Genomic DNA, 20,834 nt, shown 5'->3' with positions numbered 1-20,834 from the left:
GCACAAGTAGGTGGCTGATTCTCAGCTGTCTTGCATTCAAGATGGATTCAGGAGGGGATGATGCACCCAAGATCAGGCAGTCTGTCTGACACAAGGCACAGAAAACCATTTGAGTCAGGAAAGAAAGTTGGCGCAGCCCTTATTGACCTGATGTCAGCCTATGGCATTCTGTTGCACACCATGCTGACTGACAAGATGCTGTTGAAATTTATTCCATATTGGCTGAAGGTGCGGTTCATCTGAGAAATGATTAACCAAAGTTACATCCTGCAAGTCAGGCAGAAAATCAGTCATCTTAAACATCTCTGCAAAGGGCTTCCACAAGGATCAATTTTGGTTCCCCTTTTTCTTCAATATGTACACATGACTTTCCTGGAACGTGGGCTGAGAAGTATGTGGATGCTGATGACGTCTGTATTGCTGACACAGGAAACTATTCCCATAGAGTTGAAGTGAATCTCAGGTCAAGACATGTTTCAGAGTAGTAGCTGTGTTAGTCTGTATCTGCAAAAAGAAAAAGGAGGACTTGTGGCACCTTAGAGACTAACAAATTTATTTGAGCATAAGCTTTCGTGAGCTACAGCTCACTTCATCGGATGCATGCAGTGGAAAATACAGTGGGGAGATTTATATATACAGAGAACATGAAACAATGGTAACACCCATATAGGTAACACCCATTATTTCATGTTCTCTGTGTATATAAATCTCCCCACTGTATTTTCCACGGCATGCATCCGATGAAGTGAGCTGTAGCTCACGAAAGCTTATGCTCAAATAAATTTGTTAGTCTAAGGTGCCACAAGTCCTCCTTTTCTTTTAGTCAAGACATTGACATTTTGACCACTTATTTCCACTAATTCTTAATGAAACCAAGACAGTTGCAACTACTTTCAATCTAAACAACCATCTTGCCAAGTGACCCATCCTGATCTGTGCGCAGGGATGGCTGCTGCCATTCTAACCAGTTGTCACATACTTAGGAGCAAAACTCAACCATAGCCTGATGTACTGCCTCACCTGAAAATGAGCATCTGAAAATATCATCTCTTCCTGTTCCACCTTAATACAAAAACTATCAGGAATCTCCTGGGGAGCAGACCCTACATCTTTAGTGATCTTTGTTTGCTCCAGCTGAATAGTAATCTAGGGTCTGGGGGTGCAGTCACCACTCTCAGCTTGTCAACATGGAGCTGAATTTGGCCACTCATATTATTAGTGCAAGACAGACACCAACTTGTGGTTTTCCCCTGGGGTGCTCCACCCCGAGTCCCTGCCCCCACTCTGCCCCTTCCCCTAAGGCCTCGCCCCACCCCTCCAAGGCCCCAGCCTTGCTCCGCCTCTTCCTGTCCCCACTTCATCCCCTCCCCAAGACCCCTGCCTGCCTGTCCGCTGCTCTCCAACCTCCCCCAAGCCCCTCCTGGAGTTGCCAAACAGCTATTTGGTGGTGGCTGCTGACCAGCTGTTTGGTGGTGTGGCCAAACAGCTGTTTGGTGGTGCCCCCGATTAGCTCAACAGGCTACTGTCTAGCTTGTCCAGTCTAGCCACAACTATGCACCAGATTAGCTAGGTTTCCTCTCCATCTGTCTGTGGGGCACATCTGGATGGCAGTTTATAATGCTTAGCCTCCCTTGATATAGAGCTTATCTTCTGGATATGGAACCTGGACATTGAGCTCTGATGTCTGCATATGAGAAGGAGGTGGTCCTCCCAATGCAGTTCCTACATCAACAGAATGGACAAGTTGCCTCAGGCCCTGATCCCATGGGGTATAGTGGACCCTCAACTTCCACTGAAGTCAGTGTGAACCGAGTGATCTTGGGCCCCCAGTTACTGTATAGCGTCATCAGGTTCTTAGATTTTAAAATAAACTTAAGTAGCTTCTGTTGTTGTAAAGTGTTTGTTTTTAGTTGCTTGTCCATACTTTATTTTTATATACAGTTTTGTACCACTGTTTTAAAATTGATATTTATAATAAATACATTAACAAAATAAACTTTTATATGTGTAAGGATGTCACTGTTTTGAGCTGTTATCTATTCAAACGCCAAAGCTGAGTACAAATGCTATCTACATTGCCATATAAAACTGTATTCACTTCTGTATATGTCTTGACTCCTCTGTTTCTAGCCCTGTCACATGGTATTAAACTATAAATCTTTCCCCTAATCCAGCACTGAATATTGCCAGCCCTGGGCCTTAGATCTTTCTTTTTATCTGATTCACATTTGGACAGGAAAGAAAGAAATATTTTAATAGCAGTTCAATATAATAGTAATATCAGAGAGCTGAAAATAACGTAGGAATTTGAAATGTCAGATGCGGTTCCAACGTGAATCCTTACGGGTGAGGACAAAAGGGCACAATCAATGCCTTTTACTACCAGATTGCAGGTTTTATCATGTGGTTGCAGAAAAAAAGAAATGCATATTATACATATATCTAACAATACAGGATTCATTGTACAAATGAATGTCCACCACCTGCTTCGAGGGCCATTTTTCAAGTGCTTTGAAAGTGAAGCATCCCAGCTGTGAGAGAACAGATACCTTCGTTGGTTAACAAAGCATCCATCATGCACTAAAAAAATCCTATTTCTCAGTCCTGAACAGGAGAAAAAAAAGGGGGGGGGGCATCACAGTGTGACAAACTGCTAAAAATTTTTACTCAAGCATGATTATTTTTAGAATACATAAATAAGATATTTCAGCGCTCCTGAGAACTCTTCTAGCTTGTTAACCTTGTGGCGTTCATAAGTATGAATTCTTCCTGTACCATAATTCCAACCGCCATAATAGGCGAGTCTCAGTCCTCTTTGCAAGCATATTTAACCTCTTTTTTCCCCTACTCTGGCACTTCAAAAATAATTTGAGTCTAATATTTTTTTCAGAGGAACCAAAACCAAATAAATACAGAGATCTCATGAAAAGGCTTAAATTTGCCCGGGGGAGGGGGGTGGGTGGGTGACATTTAAGGGTTGTGGTGGTAGGGGGTTGCTCAACCCTACCTATTTCCTATTGATATGATTTACTGTGTGAGTGTAGCAGACAGGTGGATCTGCATGAGTTGCCTGTGGAATGCACTACACTGTGGTAAAGTGGTATCTGTGTTACCTAAGGAATATTTTGAAGGGTAGGTGGAAGATATTTTGACCCCCTACAAGGTTTGACTCTGATCCTTCCCACTCACTAACCTACAATATTTGAACATTGATTGCATTTATTTTAAACATACCTGCAGAATTTTGTTAAATGGCTGCTGGGCTTTACATCTATGTCTCATGTATTCAGCTTTTCCTCCTTTGCATCCTTGCTGTTTCTTCAAGGTCTCCTAAGCTACACCCCTTCTCCCACATACTATCTGTGCTTTTACCCTCTGCCTGCAATCAAGGCCTGCTCATTTGCACTCCTGGTCCATGCCCCTTCTTATGTGTACCCCTTTCCCAGGTGCCTTCCTGAGGCAATGTCTCTTCAGCTGTATCCCCTTTCCTCGGACAGCTGCACTCACTACCTATAATGCCTCTCCTCAACTGCACCCATTTCCCATACCACGCATCTAGACCATGCCTCCTCAGTTGCACCCTCTTCCCATGCATCTTATTTGGCCAGGTGCTCTTCCTCGAACCCCCACCCAGCCCTTCTCGCTCCTGTCCCAGCTGCTCTTCCTCGAGCTCCCCTCCCAGCAATCTGCCAAGAGCAACCCGTGCTACCGGGACCAGCATGTTGCTTGGCGTCACGTGGAGATAGCCGGGTCTGGGGGCCGCTACAGCTGGCTGGCGCACGCTGCAGCTGCAGCTCTGCTATTCTCACTGCTGCACCTCCAGCCAGCCAGCGGGTTTGGTTTTTAAATGCAGTGCATGCCCAGGGAGGCCGGGGACTGTGCTCTGCCTCTTCACGCGGGGCTCAGCTACCTCTCTTCCTTCAGTTTATAAACTATATCCATACGTCTAAAAAACAAAAAAAGCCCTAGTCCAGGCGATCGGAGGCGTTTATTTGTTTGGTGACTGTGATATGCATGCATGTGAAATGGCCTTTCACCAGGCAATGGGCTGTGGTCTGTGGAGTAGGGGGGCATGAGGTTTTAAACCATTCCCCGGGGGGGGCGGGGGGAGAGGAGATATAGCAGGCCTGGAGCTCCTGTCATTTGCTGTGAGTGGAATGACTAAACGTTTATTGAGGGAAATCGGGGGCTTTCAAAGCGTCTCTTCGTTAGCCACGGTTCACATCTCTCTCTCTCTCTCTCTGTGCAACACTCACCCTTGTTTCCTTCCTCCTCCCTCCCTCCCTTCCCCTTGCAGCGAATTAAATATTGCTTTTGTGAACTGGGGAATTAAAGTGTCTCTGCCTAATTCCCTTCCGTGTGCAATCCAGGCAAGGCGAGGACGCGTGCACACCCCAGATCCGTTCAATGAAGCAACACAGATCCACGGGTCCAAATGGGTATTTGGAGGAGGAGGAGGAGTAAAAGGAGCTACAGCAGCGGGCAGATTTGCAAGGAATAATTTAAAGTCCTCTCTTTTTTTCCCCCTTCCCTCCTCCCCCCCCTTCTGCTCAGGATTTAAATGTCACTCAAAACATCCTCAAACCAGTTTTCTGCTCGTCTCTGCTTTCTTCTGAAGCATTAATTCGGCTAAACGCTGCATTTCAGCCGCTCTGGTGTTGTACTCAGAAAGGTAAGGAGGGTCTGTGAGTGGAAATGCACCGGGTATGGAATGGTCACTAAAAGCCCAGTTTTCTTTGCAGGGTATCCCCCTCCCCGACCCCATTCCGTAGCCAGGCTAAATCTACCTGAGGAATTTGCATTCCCTGCTAAAGGGGAAAAGAGCATGATCCCCTCCCCCCCGCCTCCCCACACTTGCCCATCCTTGCCAGCCATTGCTGTACTCTTTAGGAGCCACGCTAAAATCGAATGGGAACATAAAAGGGAGACGTTCGTTTTAATTGCCACCGTTTTCATGTTATAAATAATCTTGAGAATTGCCTGGCTGGTAACGTCATACAGCGAGTCCCTCTCTCCCCTCCCCAATTCCTCTGACCTAGGAACAGCTCCTGCCAGGAGAGTAGGAAACATCCGAATCCCTTCTTACAAGAACCTGGTTCGTCATCATTGCATTTCCCCCCAGAAAGATTACCATAGGCTCAACCCTCTCACTCCCTCCCCCCTGCCAATCTAGGTCCCTTTTTCTGCCCCTCACCTTTCTCCGCGTAGACTGTTTCCGGGGAGCGTAAAGTTAAGCTACCCCCCTGTCTGCCTCTCGCACGATTTGCATCCCCAGCTTCTTTTAAACCTCTTTCCCCCTCTGTTTCTAATCGGATCCTGCACATGTCCGCCCCCCGTTAAGCTAGGTTGCAAAACTGCCGTACCCTGCAACTCCTGAAACTTCCCTGCTTGCTGCAGTTTATTTTATATTGTAATATACTGACAAAAAGGACAACAAAACACACACTTGATCCTCCTGTGGGATGCCTTTTTTTTAAAGAATGCATTTCCTTCTTCCCCTTTAATTTTTTTTTTTTTTTTTTTTGGCAAGGAAATTTGCTCCATCTCCAGCAGCAACCACTGCTCCTTTTGATGTTGTGGTACGCCGTGCGCATGCGCTTCACATTAGAATTACTGCACTGGCCAGAATAAGTTGGATCTCTTCTCCTCTTCACTGAAACCCTAAATCATATCAAAAGCTAAAGGGATGTTGAGAGTCCGGAAAAGGGGCTACTTTGGGATTTGGTCATTCTTCTTAATAATAGCAATGGTGTGTGCACAGAGGTAAGTGAGCGAGACGTCTCTTTTCCTTCACTTTGAATTGCCCTGTATGCTACTGTTCCCCGAATGGGGAGATTGGATCTGAGAAATAAGACATATGTATTATTGTTTTTTTAGTGTCAATGACCCTAGCAATATGTCGCTGGTAAAAGAGACCGTTGATAGACTGCTGAAAGGCTATGACATTCGCCTGAGGCCAGATTTTGGAGGTAATTTGATTGCTTTTTGAATAGGAGATGTTACATACCCAGGCTGTGTCTCCTCTGTGTGTGTTTTTAAACGTGTTGTGGGTGCTGCTGCTGTGGTGTGTATGTTGCCATTTTTCTCAAGCTGACCGAAAGTTAAGCCAATTGTTACTGAATTTTCTTAACACAGGATGCTCTTAATGCGATCATTGAAATCTCCTGCATATTTGTAATCGGTCTCATTTGTGAGAGTGTGTGCTGATAACTTATTAACCCATAATTAAACCCCCGGTTAATTGGCGTTATTGAGATGCAAATCTCTTAAGTTTATCCAGCGTTTTTTCTAGTGAGCCGGTGTCTGTGACCACAGTCACTATTTTTGAGTACAAAAGATATGTTGTTAATTGATACAGAAAATGTCACTTAACCCAATGTTTGCTGCAACTTTGAACTAGTTGTGTGCCTGAATGTGTGTATACTACTCCAGAAAGCAATCTTAAGAGCCGGGTATAAATCATTTGAATCTCAGGTGAGATTCTCTTTTTCTCAGTTTGCATGTCGCATGTGTCAAGTAGAAAGAGCTAAAATGTGCAGTCCGATCTTTTCTCCCCCTCCCCCAGGTACCGATTTGAACTGGTTCATACAATAATCGATTTGTGTGTGTCTATCTATATAGCCAGTGTCTATAGAGCCCCAGTTATTAACACGTGTGTGCATGTTACATAAAATGTCCCTACAGCTGACGGCGGAGGTAAAGGGTGAATACTCTGCAAACGGAGGGTTTTCCAGGTATCAAAGGAGAGCCTGTTTGTTGTTACCAACACTCGTGCCATATCGCCCTTTGATTAGTCTTGATAACTCTGGTAAGAATGAGTTAAGTTCTTAGAGATCACATTGCGGACCATCTCGTTGGTTTGCAGGTCCCCCAGTGGCTGTTGGCATGAACATAGACATTGCCAGCATAGACATGGTATCAGAAGTCAATATGGTGAGTATTTAGTTTTTTTTTACCCCCTCTCTCTCCTGAAGACTGTGGTAATAATAAGCTTGGGGGGTTGGGGGAGAAATGTCTGATTATTTCTCATCTGGCTACATCGTGCAATGGCTAGTACTCCCCGACCGGTGATCAACCAACCATACTCTCCATTCCACCCCCCAAATCTCCTGCTGTTCTTTGTGTGCATTATAAACCTGTTAAGGACTTGTTCTCCTCTTTGGCATTACGAGACACCGAATAGGGGCCGCCTTTGCCTATTTGCTACAGCAAATGTTACCAGTCCAAACCTGCATGCAGATTTTGGGGAGTAAAAAAAATCCATGAAAATCTATGGATAAATGCATTAAATCAGAGGGGGGTTGGATTTAGGGATGCTCAGGTTTGTGCCTCTTGCCCTCGCCTCCCCCCCTCCCCCGGAAAAATCCAATAAATTAATAATCTGCAATATAGTCTCTAAGGATTATTTTTATATTATGACTCACAACATGTTCAAAGCTTGTACGATTTATTGACAGTCTTACTGTTTAGTAGCTACCACTTCAGACGTACTGTAAGCGCTATTGAGCGGGCCCTTGAGTTTATAGTCAGTGGAACAATGTTAGTCTTGTTTTGCTTCGTGCAAGAGCGCCCCCTGCTGACAACGGGGTTCCACTGCAGCCGAAAGACAAATTATAATACCCCTCAACTCAGTCCCCAATTTGCTGTTAGTTCTTTGAAAGAGTTTACATTTATTTATTTTTCTTTGCACTTTGTGCCTATCGGGAGCAAAGGGACCCGCAAATACTTCAGCTAGCAAGGCCACGTTGGATTGCCTGCAAATTATTTGATGCACTTACAAGCCCTTCATGCTTTTTCATATGCCAGTCACTGAGAAGCGCTTAAATGTGCGGAGGAAGTTTGTGAACTGGGTAGAGAACTAGGTCTATTCCTAGCTAGATTTCCTCACACTTGATCTCAGACTAAACTAGATGTGGAACTACACTATGCAGCTATCTCTTCTCTTATGGATGAGGTGATGGTCCATTAATACATAGTTCAAAAATGTCACAAAGCATTGTGCTTTACATCAAAAATGCCTTTCAGATTATGTGGGTGGGAATTGAGTTCAAATGGAGGTTTTGCTCACAGACTTGTTTTTCTACCTAAGCTGTTTTTTTTTTTTAATAAAGCGAGTTGCTTTACAAACAAACTGCATACACAAAAATCAGCCCCAATAAACATTTTCCTTTGTTATGTAAATCAAAGCTATTCCTGTGCTCTTCATTAATAGTCTATACTTAATAAAATGTTGAAGTTGCTGAAAGGATAATAAGAAGTTAACTAAATCATTAGTGTGTTTTTGCTTCCATTACTGGGGGGGGGGGGGTCTAATGAACAGTTGAGAAAACAGCACCATTCCTGAAACTAACATCTGAGAAGGAGCTCTTCAAGGGTTAGATTGAACTTTCCTAGTAATCACTTTGCTTTCATGTAAATGGTATGGGCCAAATTCTGCAGTCTTAAACTTATTTTCAGTTTTATTTGGTTAAGGGAACTGGTTTGGGCCCTGAATGGTGACAAACAGACATAAAACATTCTAGCAGCAAAGGCAACACGGTAAATGCGTGTTAATGAAATGTATGGACTGGGAAGGAGATAAGTATCCTGTTTAAAAACAAATTGTCCAACATTGCTGGTACTTCTAACTATATATGTAAAACTATTTTTCAAAAAAGTTTTATAAGTGCCACTTTGCACTGTCTTGACCTTTGTACCCATTAAAATATATTTTGCTTAATGGTTCAATGGTCTGATCTGAATTAATACTTTCCAAAAATGCTGTCTGTACAGGGCACTGGCAGCCATTTATGGTTTATTTTCATAACTGAAGGTGTTCTGTGACTTACAGAAAATGGTCCAGAATATAAAATGGTAACATTAAGATGATAAGAGTATTAGCTTTTGTTTTTGGAAGACTTGCTAGTTGAGTGCTTGCTCCTGCTGTCATTTTGAGGCAATGGCAAAGCTCCCAATAACTTCACTAGGAGCGGAATCAGTTCCTAAGTATTAAGTTTTAAAGCAGCTGCCTAAAATATAATCTAAAACATCTTTACACTGAACTTCTAGTTTTGTTATCATGGGATATTTTGGTATGTTCTGTTCAGGAAGTTTAAGTGCTAAAGAAACAAAATTGCATTTTATTTTAAGCAGCTTCCTTTTAATGAAATCTGGGTAGAACAGATATGGCATATGTAGACTCTTTATAAACATCCATTTGAGAGTGGTGAGTTTTACTAGCCAGTGCTGTGAGCTAGAACTGTTAGGTTAGTGTTACATCCCAAAATCAAAACTGGACATTCATGCCAAACTTTTTTTTTTCATTTAAGGGGGTGCAGAATCTGTTAAATAACTTCCAGAAATTTGATCTCTATTGAAAAATGATAATGTCACCTGTGTAATGTGGCGCAGCACACACAAACTAAATATTGTTTTGAAAACTTTTTGTGTATGTCTTGAATATTTAAGTTTCTTCAATGAAAAGTTTTACTTTTGAAAAACAATGAAATCTTTAAAGACTTTGTTGCATAATTTGGCAAAATTGGCAGGCGGGTTTGTTGTGAAGAGACATATATTCAGTTTTACCTATCACAATTGGCTAAAAGGGTTATAGTCTGAATATTATATAAATGTATCTGAGCTTAAATAGTTGGAACATGACTAATTTCATTCCTGAAACTACAAGTTTTTCTCCAATAATTTTTTTATCTTTTAGTATGAGGTCAGGGGTTTCCTAATCAACAATAGTAAGAATTACTTCCTCAACCTATTAACTGTAAAATAAGAAACACATAAGAATGCACTTATAGTACTCTATAAATCATAATGAATATCTTTACTGATTAACAGGAAATGAGCTTCTAGGAAGACAGGCATACAAGAAGAGAAGGAAAGAAATACTTAACATATAGGGTCGTGCCTTGCTCCTCTTGGCCTTAATTGATAGAATCTCTTTGCAGCTGTCATTACTTCAGAAAGATTCTCATCTCGTTTTGAGGTCCACTTTCCTTCCTGTGGACCTTCTGCTGCTCATACTGAAGTCAATGGCAAAGTTCCCATTGACTTCAGTTGAAGACAAATCATTGCCTATATGTGTTTATAGCTTGACTAACTTCAATGGGAGTTAAGATTTTTGCCTGCAAGTGAGACTACACAACCTGGGATATTAACACGAGAAGATCTCTGATAACTGCAGTATGAACTTAGTTTAAGAGTCCCATCCTTTCCAACAGAAAGACATACATACATACAGACAAACTTCCATTGTCAGAAAGTTTTTCTATCATCACCATCCACATTAAGTCAGGCTTTGCAGTTGCCTTCAGAATAGTTACTCTTGTCGGTAACAGCGTTAAAACTGGAAGCAATTCATTTACTTCTGACCTTTCCTAGTCAGAATGTTGGATATATATTCATAAGATTAAATTTCTTTTTCAAAACCTGTTGGTAAAGAGTATATATGTACTTGATTTTCCAACTCTGGGCTATACTGAATGAACATAAAGGGAAGTAGTGAGGCCTTCAGATACATTTGTGAGTTGATAGGTTTCATGTCTGAATTTGCTTTCAGGCTTCATATTTTTCACAGGAGTAAAATTCTTCAGGTAATGCTTTTGTGCAACACAATAGTAACCATTGCTAATTCCATTGACTTCTTTGTGCTTTGAATCAGGCCCTGTATTACCATTGTTGAGAGTATGCTTTGTGCCAGTCATGCTGCAGCTTTCCTTAAAGGTTTCCTGGTGCAGGTGAAAGTTGAAAATAAACATGAAGAGGTGTAATAGCTACTTAAACCAAAATGGTTTTCCTGTCATAATGAATTCTGTGTTACATAAGATGAACTGGATTGCAGTGAGCCTAATACAACATTCTCAAGAGAGTTTCCAGGTGTTTGTTACTGTACTTGAATTTCCTTCGGAGCTTCCTTTTTCCCTAGTACTAATCAGACTCATTATAAAGATAATATCTCCAGAGGGCTTAATAGTCTATTTTTAAACAACTAATGCTAGCTGAGATGTCAGATTTCCAAATCTGCACCCTCTTGATTAATAATTGGAGCAGAGACTTTGACACTGACACAGCAGCTAAGATTCCTTCTCCCGCCCCCAATAGCTCCATTATGTTTAGAAAACAAACTTTAACCTATACATTTGTTTTGAGGCACAGAAGGAAATTTGGGATATATCTTTTCCTCTGAAGTCTTCACTGAGTGTCCTCTATAGCATATTCTGCATTTGTTCTGCTTGTTGACCTTCCATGGATGATATACTGATCTCAGAGGAGAATATTGGCCTGGAATTAGGTTGCAAATTTTGGTTTACTTTTTTAAAATAGTTGGAAACAATTTGTGTGTGCGCGTGTGGCTCTTTAGGATATTCTGTATCAGAATCACAAAAAAGAGAGAGAAATGCTTGATATATTTTATCCCCAAAATTAGATTTACTTTAAGTGATGTGTTACTTATAGTTGTTAATCCATACTGAGGTGAGGAAGATGGAATCTAAACAAGTGACTTTGTTCAAAATATGCACTTGGACATAATTTTAAAGAGCAACAGTATTATGTAGATATTGGCACGTGGCTTTAGTATGGAGCCAAATTAATACAATAGACTGGTTTGTCTTATTGGGGGTCATCATGGTTGGGTGAGTGTATAATCCTTCCATTGAGAAGGAGTTACGGGAAACAAAGGCAGTATTAGTCTATCAGGGTAAGATTCACTTCTTACAATCTGCGGACGTTTTATTGCCAGACCCTAATAGCATCTAAGCTCTGTAGAGAATTAAGTTTAATATTATATTGCAACTTCTGTACTCAAAGTGCCCCAGAGTTGGTTACTAAATACAAAGTAAGATACTGATAGATCAAGATGTAGTAATCCCAGAACTGTGCAGTTGCACTTTTCTTGGTAGGACAAAGCAGTTCTCTGTTAGTGGACCTCGGGTTTTCAGTTTCCATCACTAGTCCATACTCACCACTGTGTTCTCTTAAAATCTGCCACAGTTCCTTGAGGTACTCCAGGTAGGGAACATTAATAGAGAAGCAACAGAAGCAGGCTGCTGTTATGGAATTAGTCTGATGAGGGTTTTCAGACTTCAGGTAGTCAGAAATTGCCTCTGGGTGTGTGAAGTGGGAGCAGGGCTGATGAGAGGGAGGTAAAGCGGAGCAATTGTACCGGGCCCACCGAAAGCTCTATAATCTCTGTGCAAATAAAGTGAAATTGGACAGGGTGGGACCTCAGTGAACATGATGTACTGGAGCCCATTTTCCTCTCGATGGGCCTGGCAGGGAGACGGGATAGGAGGGACCATTTGCTTGTGTGGGAGTGAGTTGGGGAAGGAGTGTGGTGGGTAACGCTGTTAAGGGGAAAGGAGAGAGGTTGGAGCCAGGTGAACCAGAAAAGGGCAGAACAAGAGAGGGATAGAGCCTTGGTAAAGGAAAGAGAAGGAGAGGAAGAAAAGACAAATAGAGAAAAGGGGAAGATGGAAAACGTGAGGGGGAAAGGAGAGAGAGAGGAGAAAGAGAGAAGGAGGGAAAGAGATGAGGAACACTGTGCCTGCTGGCAATAATTCCTTCTTATTGTTTACATACCGGAGATACTGGCAAGGGCGGGAGTGGTAGAGTATGGCCATTTCATGTGCCCTGATATAAGGCATCTAAACATGAATATTAAAACCACATATTGGAGGGCATCACTTTCTTGCTTTTATAACACACAATTACTGTTTGCTCATTAGTGGTTTATTATTTCTGCGGTGACATGGGTGTGTATGGAGCTGTACGGCCAAAAGACAATGGTCTTTTCCCAAAAAGCTTCTAGTCTGAGTCTCATGTTGAAAATATTTCTGTAGATAGATTTAGAACTTTTGCACCCCCAAAATTATCCTGACTGCACATCCCTGCTGGTAGTGCATGCTAGCATAGACAAATGTAGCAACTTCGATGAATGCAGAAGTAGCTCCCAAACGTCTAGGATATGACAAAATGTCTTATTGAAAAAAGGAATTTTGGTCTGAATATTGAGATTATCCATTGTTCATTTTGAATAGTATCATGAATTCTTTAATTTCCTGGAGAATGCAGGGTTCAACAGAAGGGACCTCAGTTTAGTATCTTGTGTGAAGGATTTAGTAGTGCAGTGCCCTCTCCCAGGTCTGTGGTATAAAAACCCAGTAAGAGCTCAGATGATGGTAAAAGACTTGAATCCATGAGCACCTGGCCCAAAAGTGAGAGTGCTGCCATCAGTATCATAGGCATCGGTTAAAATATATGAAGTAGATCTGTATAATGTGCATACATTATAATGTAAATGGTTTTATTTAAAACACCTACATATGAATTGAGTTCAGCTTTAAAAATACATTTTTAACTGAGTACAGTACCAAAGATGCATTCTTAATATTATGTATTTTATGTTCAAAGAGTTCCTGGGAAATGGACACCTACTGCAGTAAGAGAGTAAAGATGAGAGTGAGATGTATTTTATTTATAGGAAATGGTCACTTTGCATGTCTACATTTCCTGTAGTAGCTTTCTCCATTAACTGTTAACTCATTGGCTTACGTTATGTTTAGAGATCTGTGTGCTGGTACCAATCTCTGTCTGATTACCTGTAGCCACTCTCAAGCCCCTCTTTCTACCTTCTAATGGATGATATATTAGCTTCCACCTGTGTGCTCTTCCTCCCTACAATAGACAGGAAGCATTTGTTCCTTCAGCATTAGCAATCAAATCCAAATTATAGTTGTGGTTCAGCACTATACTATTTATTTAAGAAAGAGGCGTGAAAGAGATTAAAAATAAAGAAAAGTATTTAATGCAGAGGCAGCGACAGAGACGTGTGCTACCATGGGCTGGAAAAACATAAGTTACAAAGTTTAAAGGGTGGTAGCTGTATTCTTTATGCTGTTAGCAGTGACCCACTTTATAAATGCTCTTTGGAACTGGCTGTCTTTTTGTGCTTCATGTCAATGTCAGTGTGTACCCTGCTTCCACCTAATGGTGTTTTAAACAGTGAAGCCCTGACTCCCCCCACCCCCACCCCAAAGACTACCTCCTCGCCACTTCTGAAGGTGTTCCCTTTGATTTTCTAGGGTGTGTTGCTCTCGACTTTGTGAGCCCAGGCTAGCACTGAGGTTATTCACAAACTATTATTAGCACTTTTCTGTATGAGCCCGATTCTGGAGACCAGGCTCTGAGAGTTGCTGTTGTGTTTTGTTTTGTTTTTTGGGGTTTTTTGCCATGTAGACATACTGATAGAGACTTGCACGGAGTTTCAGAAATAAATGTTAGTAAATGTCTGTGACCTATAAATCTTGAGACCGTAGAAAGGCGCCTGTTACAGTGTCATAACCAGCTTCTATTTAAATGTATGGTCTTTGCACTGACCTTTAAGGAAGAGAGTAAGTGCCCAGTTCAATGGCCTGATTTCAGTGGGAGATTTTCTGGCTGAAGGAGTAATGAATTGGACCCTACAGACCTGATCCTGCAATTTCTTTCATACAGAGGGACAGCTGTGACCATTCACTGCTCCACTGAAGTCAGTGAGGCTCTGTCTGGGTGAAGCAGTCCATCCTGTGTGCAAGAAATTGCAGTATCATGTGACTTAAGACATTTAAGTCAAGGATTTTTGTGTAATATCTTTGTTCATTTTAAAATGAATGCAGCATTTCTTTACAATTATGCCCCTAAAGCAATAGAATCCTGACATATTTTTCTTTGCTTTCCTTTAACAAATTAAACATACTGCATTGGACATCACTTTTTCTATGGTGCAATGTTTCAGTCTTTTTTATTTTTAAGTAGTAGACGTTTATTTTAAATTGATCTCTTTGGATTTATTATTCAGACCAATGGATAGTTGCCAGAAATGTAAAACGATTGCCTTGGAGATGATCTGTACAGCTGAGTTAATAATTATTGCCATCTTGTTTCCTGTTAGCACTTATCCATAAATATTTTAACTAATTTGGATTCTGCCAGAGAAGAGAAGATATATTTGTATTTACCATGTTTTATGGACAATGTCTTATAGTGCTAAATCGTGGGAAAGGACATTCTGTGCACTTTGTTACCTGCTAGTACATGGCTTGCTGTATTTCATAACTTCTCTATTGGCAATCCCATAAAATCTTTATAAATTAACTGTGGTGGAATGAAAAATATTTTTTATATCATGCTCTACAAACACGTCACTTACAGTTTTAAAGAGGTATCTGTGGTTGTGTTGGTGCCTCCGAGTGCTGCTAAAGTTAAGTCCATCAGTATTCCATGACAAAAGCCACCCTCTTTGTCCATGGTTTATAGTTTGGTTTTCAGTACTCGGCTGGGATGAAACTTGGTATGAAAAGGTCTCAGAGCAGATACGATGCTTGCTTACCTGCCCCAGTGAGGCCAGTGGAACTGCTTGTGTGAATAAGGAGAGCAGGATATGGCCCCTTCTGACAAATCCATAAAAAGGGGATGCCTTTCTTTGTTTTTGTAACACCTCTTTAAAGTAATGAAAAATTTCATCCTGTTACATTTTAGGTAGACCTAAGCCCTTAAAAACAAAACATAAAATGCATGAGTTACTAATATTCAAAATTGACTACTGAGGATTCACAGAAACTTGTAATTAAAAATGCATATTAATACTGTAATAGTGTTGTAGCATGGATTGACAAAAAGATAAACAGCACAGAAGAAGCCTTTGTGCTTTATTATAATTACTCTTCAGTATGCATCTATGAGCATTCCCGCCTCTCTCATTTTATTTTAAACAGCAATATTACCAAAAAAGAGAGATAATAGTGACCACTAAAATGGTGATAGAACATTAAGGGAAATACTGTTTCCTCTGTGTGGATGATCATTTGGAGCTCCACCTATGGCTAAGGGTCAGATTATCGAATGAAGGTTCCTAAATTGTATCTGCAAAAAAAATTTGCATGCTGTTTGTGCTGCATAGACATTATTTACATTTGCAAATGGTGAAACCTGTTGAAATCAATGGGAAGTTTCCTACTGGCTTTGGATTGGGCCCTAATTGCACATCTACGTACTCATTTGGGGGCCAGATTTTGGTTTTGCACATACAAATGTGTACGCTCATTATTGTCAGCCTTTACTGAAAATGTGGTGTTATGGTCAAAATTCTGTCCTCAAAGACACAATTTCAGACACTTGAGTAGGATGGCACAAGTCTGACTGAAAGCAGAATTTGTACATTAGGCTCATTCAGTTCAGAGGTAATCTGAGTCTGAATCCTTCCTGTGCCGTCAGACATCGCTTGGGGCATGAACAAGGTTCTGCTATCCCTGTGTATCCTGGGATGGTCTTTGTATGTCCTCTATGTTAAGTCCTATAAGTTTTCCCTCACTAAATATTGTTTGACAGAGTAATTCTTTTAGTCAGCCCCTTTTACATGTTCCTCCAGCAAAACGGCTATGGTAATGGTGTCAGTTACGGAAGTGGGTCCTGTGAGATTTATCGTTTATATTGATCAAATAGTTTGAAGACCCCTGACTCTCTATAACAGCCAAATTCTGCTCTCGGTGATATTTCTGTAGGAAAATCAGTGGAATCACTCTGGATTTACAGCAGAGATTTGTTGCTGAGAGAAGAATTTAGCCCTACTTGTTTTTAAACACGTTGGCTTTATTCTTTTGCAAAAAGATTAACGCTGAATCTGCAAAGGCACATAGCATGGTATATTGAGATGATCTGATAAGTGCAAACTCAAAGACATCTACATTCTCTTACCTATATTTATTCATTTGCATAATTAATTAATGCCTCCTAAACAGTAGTTCAGTAGTAAACAGTAGTTCAGATTTCCAAACGGTCTTCCCCTCAGATAAGCTTCAGTGACACACCTGCTTTCAGTAGTGATTCAACTTAAAGACATTTAGCCCTGGTCTACACTAGGACTTTAGGTCGAATTTAGCAGCGTTAAATCGATGTAAACCTGCACCCGTCCACACGATGAAGCCCTTTATTTCGACTTAAAGGGCTCTTAAAATCGATTTCCTTACTCCACCCCTAACAAGTGGATTAGCGCTTAAATCGGCCTTGCCGGGTCGAATTTGGGGTACTGTGGACACAATTCGGCGGTATTGGCCTCCGGGAGCTATCCCAGAGTGCTCCATTGTGACCGCTCTGGACAGCACTCTCAACTCAGATGCACTGGCCAGGTAGACAGGAAAAGAACCGTGAACTTTTGAATCTCATTTCCTGTTTGGCCAGCATGGCAAGCTGCAGGTGACCATGCAGAGCTCATCAGCAGAGGTGACCATGATGGAGTCCCAGAATCGCAAAAGAGCTCTAGCATGGACTGAACGGGAGGTACGGGATCTGATCGCTGTATGGGGGAGAGGAATCCGTGCTAGCAGAACTCCGTTCCAGTTTTTGAAATGCCAAAACCTTTGTCAAAATCTCCCAGGGCATGAAGGACAGAGGCCATAACAGGGACCCAAAGCAGTGCCGCGTGAAACTTAAGGAGCTGAGGCAAGCCTACCAGAAAACCAGAGAGACGAACGGCCTCTCCGGGTCAGAGCCCCAAACATGCCACTTCTATGATGAGCTGCATGCCATTTTAGGGGGTTCAGCCACCACTACCCCAGCTGTGTTGTTTGACTCCTTCAACGGAGATGGAGGCAACACGGAAGCAGGTTTTGGGGACGAAGAAGATAGCTCCCAGCAAGCAAGCAGAGAAACCGCTTTTCCCGACAGCCAGGAACTGTTTCTCACCCTTGACCTGGAGCCAGTACCCCCCGAACCCACCCAAGGCTGCCTCCTGGACCTGGCAGGCGGAGAAGGGACCTCTGGTGAGTGTACCTTTTAAAATACTATACATGGTTTAAAAGCAAGCATGTGATAGGATTACTTTGCCCTGGCATTCGCGGCTCTCCTGGATGTACTCCCAAAGCCTTTGCAAAAGGTTTCTGGGGAGGGCAGCCTTATTCCACCCACCATGGTAGGACACTTTACCACTCCAGGCCTGTAACACATACTTGGGAATCATTGTACAACAAAGCATTGCAGTGTATGTTTGCTGGCGTTCAAACAACATCCGTTCTTTATCTCTCTGTGTTATCCTCAGGAGAGTGAGATATCATTCATGGTCTTCTGGTTGAAATAGGGTGCTTTTCTTCAGGGGACACTCAGAGGAGCCCGTTCCTGCTGGGCTGTTTGCCTGTGACTGAACAGAAATGTTCCCTGCTGTTAGCCACGGGGAGGGGGGAGGGTTGAGGGGGTAGCCACGCGGTGGGGCGAGGCAAAATGCGACCTTGTAACGAAAGCACATGTGCTATGTAAGTAATGTTAACAGCAAGGTTTACCCTGAAAGAGTGTAGCCACTGTTTTATAAAATGTGTCTTTTTAAATACCGCTGTCCCTTTTTTTTTTCTCCACCAGCTGCATGTGTTTCAATGATCACAGGATCTTCTCCTTCCCAGAGGCTAGTGAAGATTAGAAAGAAAAAAAAACGTACTCGTGATGAAATGTTCTCTGAGCTCATGCTGTCCTCCCACACTGCTAGAGCACAGACGAATGCGTGGAGGCAAATAATGTCAGAATGCAGGAAAGCACAAAATGACCGGGAGGAGAGGTGGCGGGCTGAAGAGAGTAAGTGGCGGGCTGAAGAGAGTAAGTGGTGGGCTGAAGACAGGGCTGAAGCTCAAATGTGGCAGCAGCGTGATGAGAGGAGGCAGGATTCAATGCTGAGGCTGCTGGAGGACCAAACCAGTATGCTCCAGTGTATGGTTGAGCTGCAGCAAAGGCAGCTGGAGCACAGACTGCCACTACAGCCCCTGTGTAACCAACCGCCCTCCTCCCCAAGTTCCATAGCCTCCACACCCAGACGCCCAGGAACGCGGTGGGGGGGCCACCGGCCAACCAGCCACTCCGCCACAGAGGATTGCCCAAAAATACAGAAGGCTGGCATTCAATAAATTTTAAAGTTGTAAACTTTTAAAGTGCTGTGTGGCATTTTCCTTCCCTCCTCCACCACCCCTCCTGGGCTACCTTGGTAGTCATCCCCCTATTTGTGTGATGAATGAATAAAGAATGCATGAATGTGAAGCAACAATCACTTTATTGCCTCTGCAAGCAATGATCGAAGGGAGGAGGGGAGGGTGGTCAGCTTACAGGGAAGTAGAGTGAACCAAGGGGCAGGGGGGTTTCATCAAGGAGAAACAAACAGAACTTTCACACCGTAGCCTGGCCAGTCATGAAACTGGTTTTCAAAGCTTCTCTGATGCGTGCCGCGCCCTCCTGTGCTCTTCTAACCGCCCTGGTGTCTGGCTGCGCGTAACCAGCAGCCAGGAAATTTGCCTCAACCTCCCACCCTGCCATAAACATCTCCCCCCTTACTCTCACAGATATTGTGGAGCACACAGCAAGCAGTAATAACAGTGGGAATATTGGTTTTGCTGAGGTCTAAGCGAGTCAGTAAACTGCGCCAACGCGCCTTTAAACATCCAAATGCACATTCTACCACCATTCTGCACTTGCTCAGCCTGTGGTTGAACAGCTCCTGACTACTGTCCAGGCTGCCTGTGTACGGCTTCATGAGCCATGGCATTAAGGGGTAGGCTGGGTCCCCAAGGATACATATAGGCATTTCAACATCCCCAACAGTTATTTTCTGGTCTGGGAATAAAGTCCCTTCCTGCAGCTTTTGAAACAGACCAGAATTCCTGAAAATGCGAGCCTCATGTACCTTTCCCGGCCATCCCACGTTGATGTTGGTGAAACGTCCCTTGTGATCCACCAGAGCTTGCAGCACTATTGAAAAGTACCCCTTGCGGTTTATGTACTCGCCGGCTTGGTGCTCCGGTGCCAAGATAGGGATATGGGTTCCGTCTATGGCCCCACCACAGTTAGGGAATCCCATTGCAGCAAAGCCATCCACTATGACCTGCACATTTCCCAGGGTCACTACCCTTGATATCAACAGATCTTTGATTGCGTGGGCTACTTCACTGTGACCTAGAGGAATGAACCCCCTAGATGGGGGAAGGGGGGGAAGCAAATGAGTACAAAACAAATCTGGTCTATTTCTTGTTTTGATCCACTCCATCTATCTTTTACATCTTTGGCTAGCAGCAGATGGTGCAGAAGGACTGCATGCCATCCACATCTCATGCTGCCCGGCAGAAGATGATGCAATACAACTGCTAGCCATCCTCATCTCTTGCCTGCCCAGCAGAAGATGGTACAGTACGACTGCTAGCAATCCATATCGCCTGCCTGCTCACCATAAGATGGTTCAATAGGACTGACTGCAGGACTAAAGAGAATGACCTGGTCAAGTCACTCCAAATTTAGACCCTGCACCCATGTCTGTCCAGGCGCTCCCGGCCGACGTGGCCAGGAGCACCTCGGACATGACGATGACGGCTACCAGTCGTATTGCACCGTCTGCTGCCACAAGGCAAGGGGTTGCTGCTACTGTGTAGCAATGCAGTACCGCGTCTGCCAGCATCCAGGAGACATACGGTGACGGTTACCTGAGCAGGCTCCATGCTTGCCGTGGTATGGCGTCTGCAGAGGTAACTCAGGAAAAAAGGCGTGAAACGATTGTCTGCCCTTGCTTTCACGGAGGGAGGGAGGGAGGGAATGGGGGCCTGACGATATGTACCCAGAACCACCCACGACAATGTTTTAGCCCCATCAGGCATTGGGATCTCAACCCAGAATTCCAGTGGGCAGCGGAGACTGCGGGAACTGTGGGATAGCCACCCACAGTGCAACGCTCCGGAAGTCAACTCTAGCCTCGGTACTGTGGAAGCACTCCGCCGAGTTAATGCACTTAGAGCATTTTCTGTGGGGACACACACACTTGAATATATAAAACTGATTTCTAAAAAACC

General features: G+C 43.0%; 1 protein-coding gene across 5 annotated transcripts in view; it reads left to right on the top strand.

Annotated features, from left to right (window-relative positions):
- GABRB2 (gamma-aminobutyric acid type A receptor subunit beta2) overlaps window positions 1-20,834 on the top strand; it is a 300,429-nt gene that overhangs the window by 53,621 nt on the left and 225,974 nt on the right. For 2 of the 5 annotated variants that reach the window (XM_074960638.1, XM_074960636.1), the window contains exons 1-4: window positions 4,537-4,672; window positions 5,531-5,763; window positions 5,878-5,969; window positions 6,866-6,933. In XM_074960638.1, coding sequence (XP_074816739.1) covers window positions 5,687-5,763; window positions 5,878-5,969; window positions 6,866-6,933 — 237 coding nt within the window. In that variant the 5' untranslated portion in view covers window positions 4,537-4,672; window positions 5,531-5,686. Of the gene's footprint in view, window positions 1-4,536; window positions 4,673-5,530; window positions 5,764-5,877; window positions 5,970-6,865; window positions 6,934-20,834 lie in introns of those variants that run through there. The other 3 variants (XM_074960637.1, XM_074960639.1, XM_074960640.1) reach the window with 3 other exon arrangements.

This window comes from Natator depressus, chromosome 8, assembly GCF_965152275.1.
Source record: "Natator depressus isolate rNatDep1 chromosome 8, rNatDep2.hap1, whole genome shotgun sequence".
Classification (NCBI taxonomy): domain Eukaryota; kingdom Metazoa; phylum Chordata; order Testudines; family Cheloniidae; genus Natator; species Natator depressus.
Note: the sequence above shows the minus strand (reverse complement) of the source record. Positions and strands in the feature narration are given on the sequence as shown.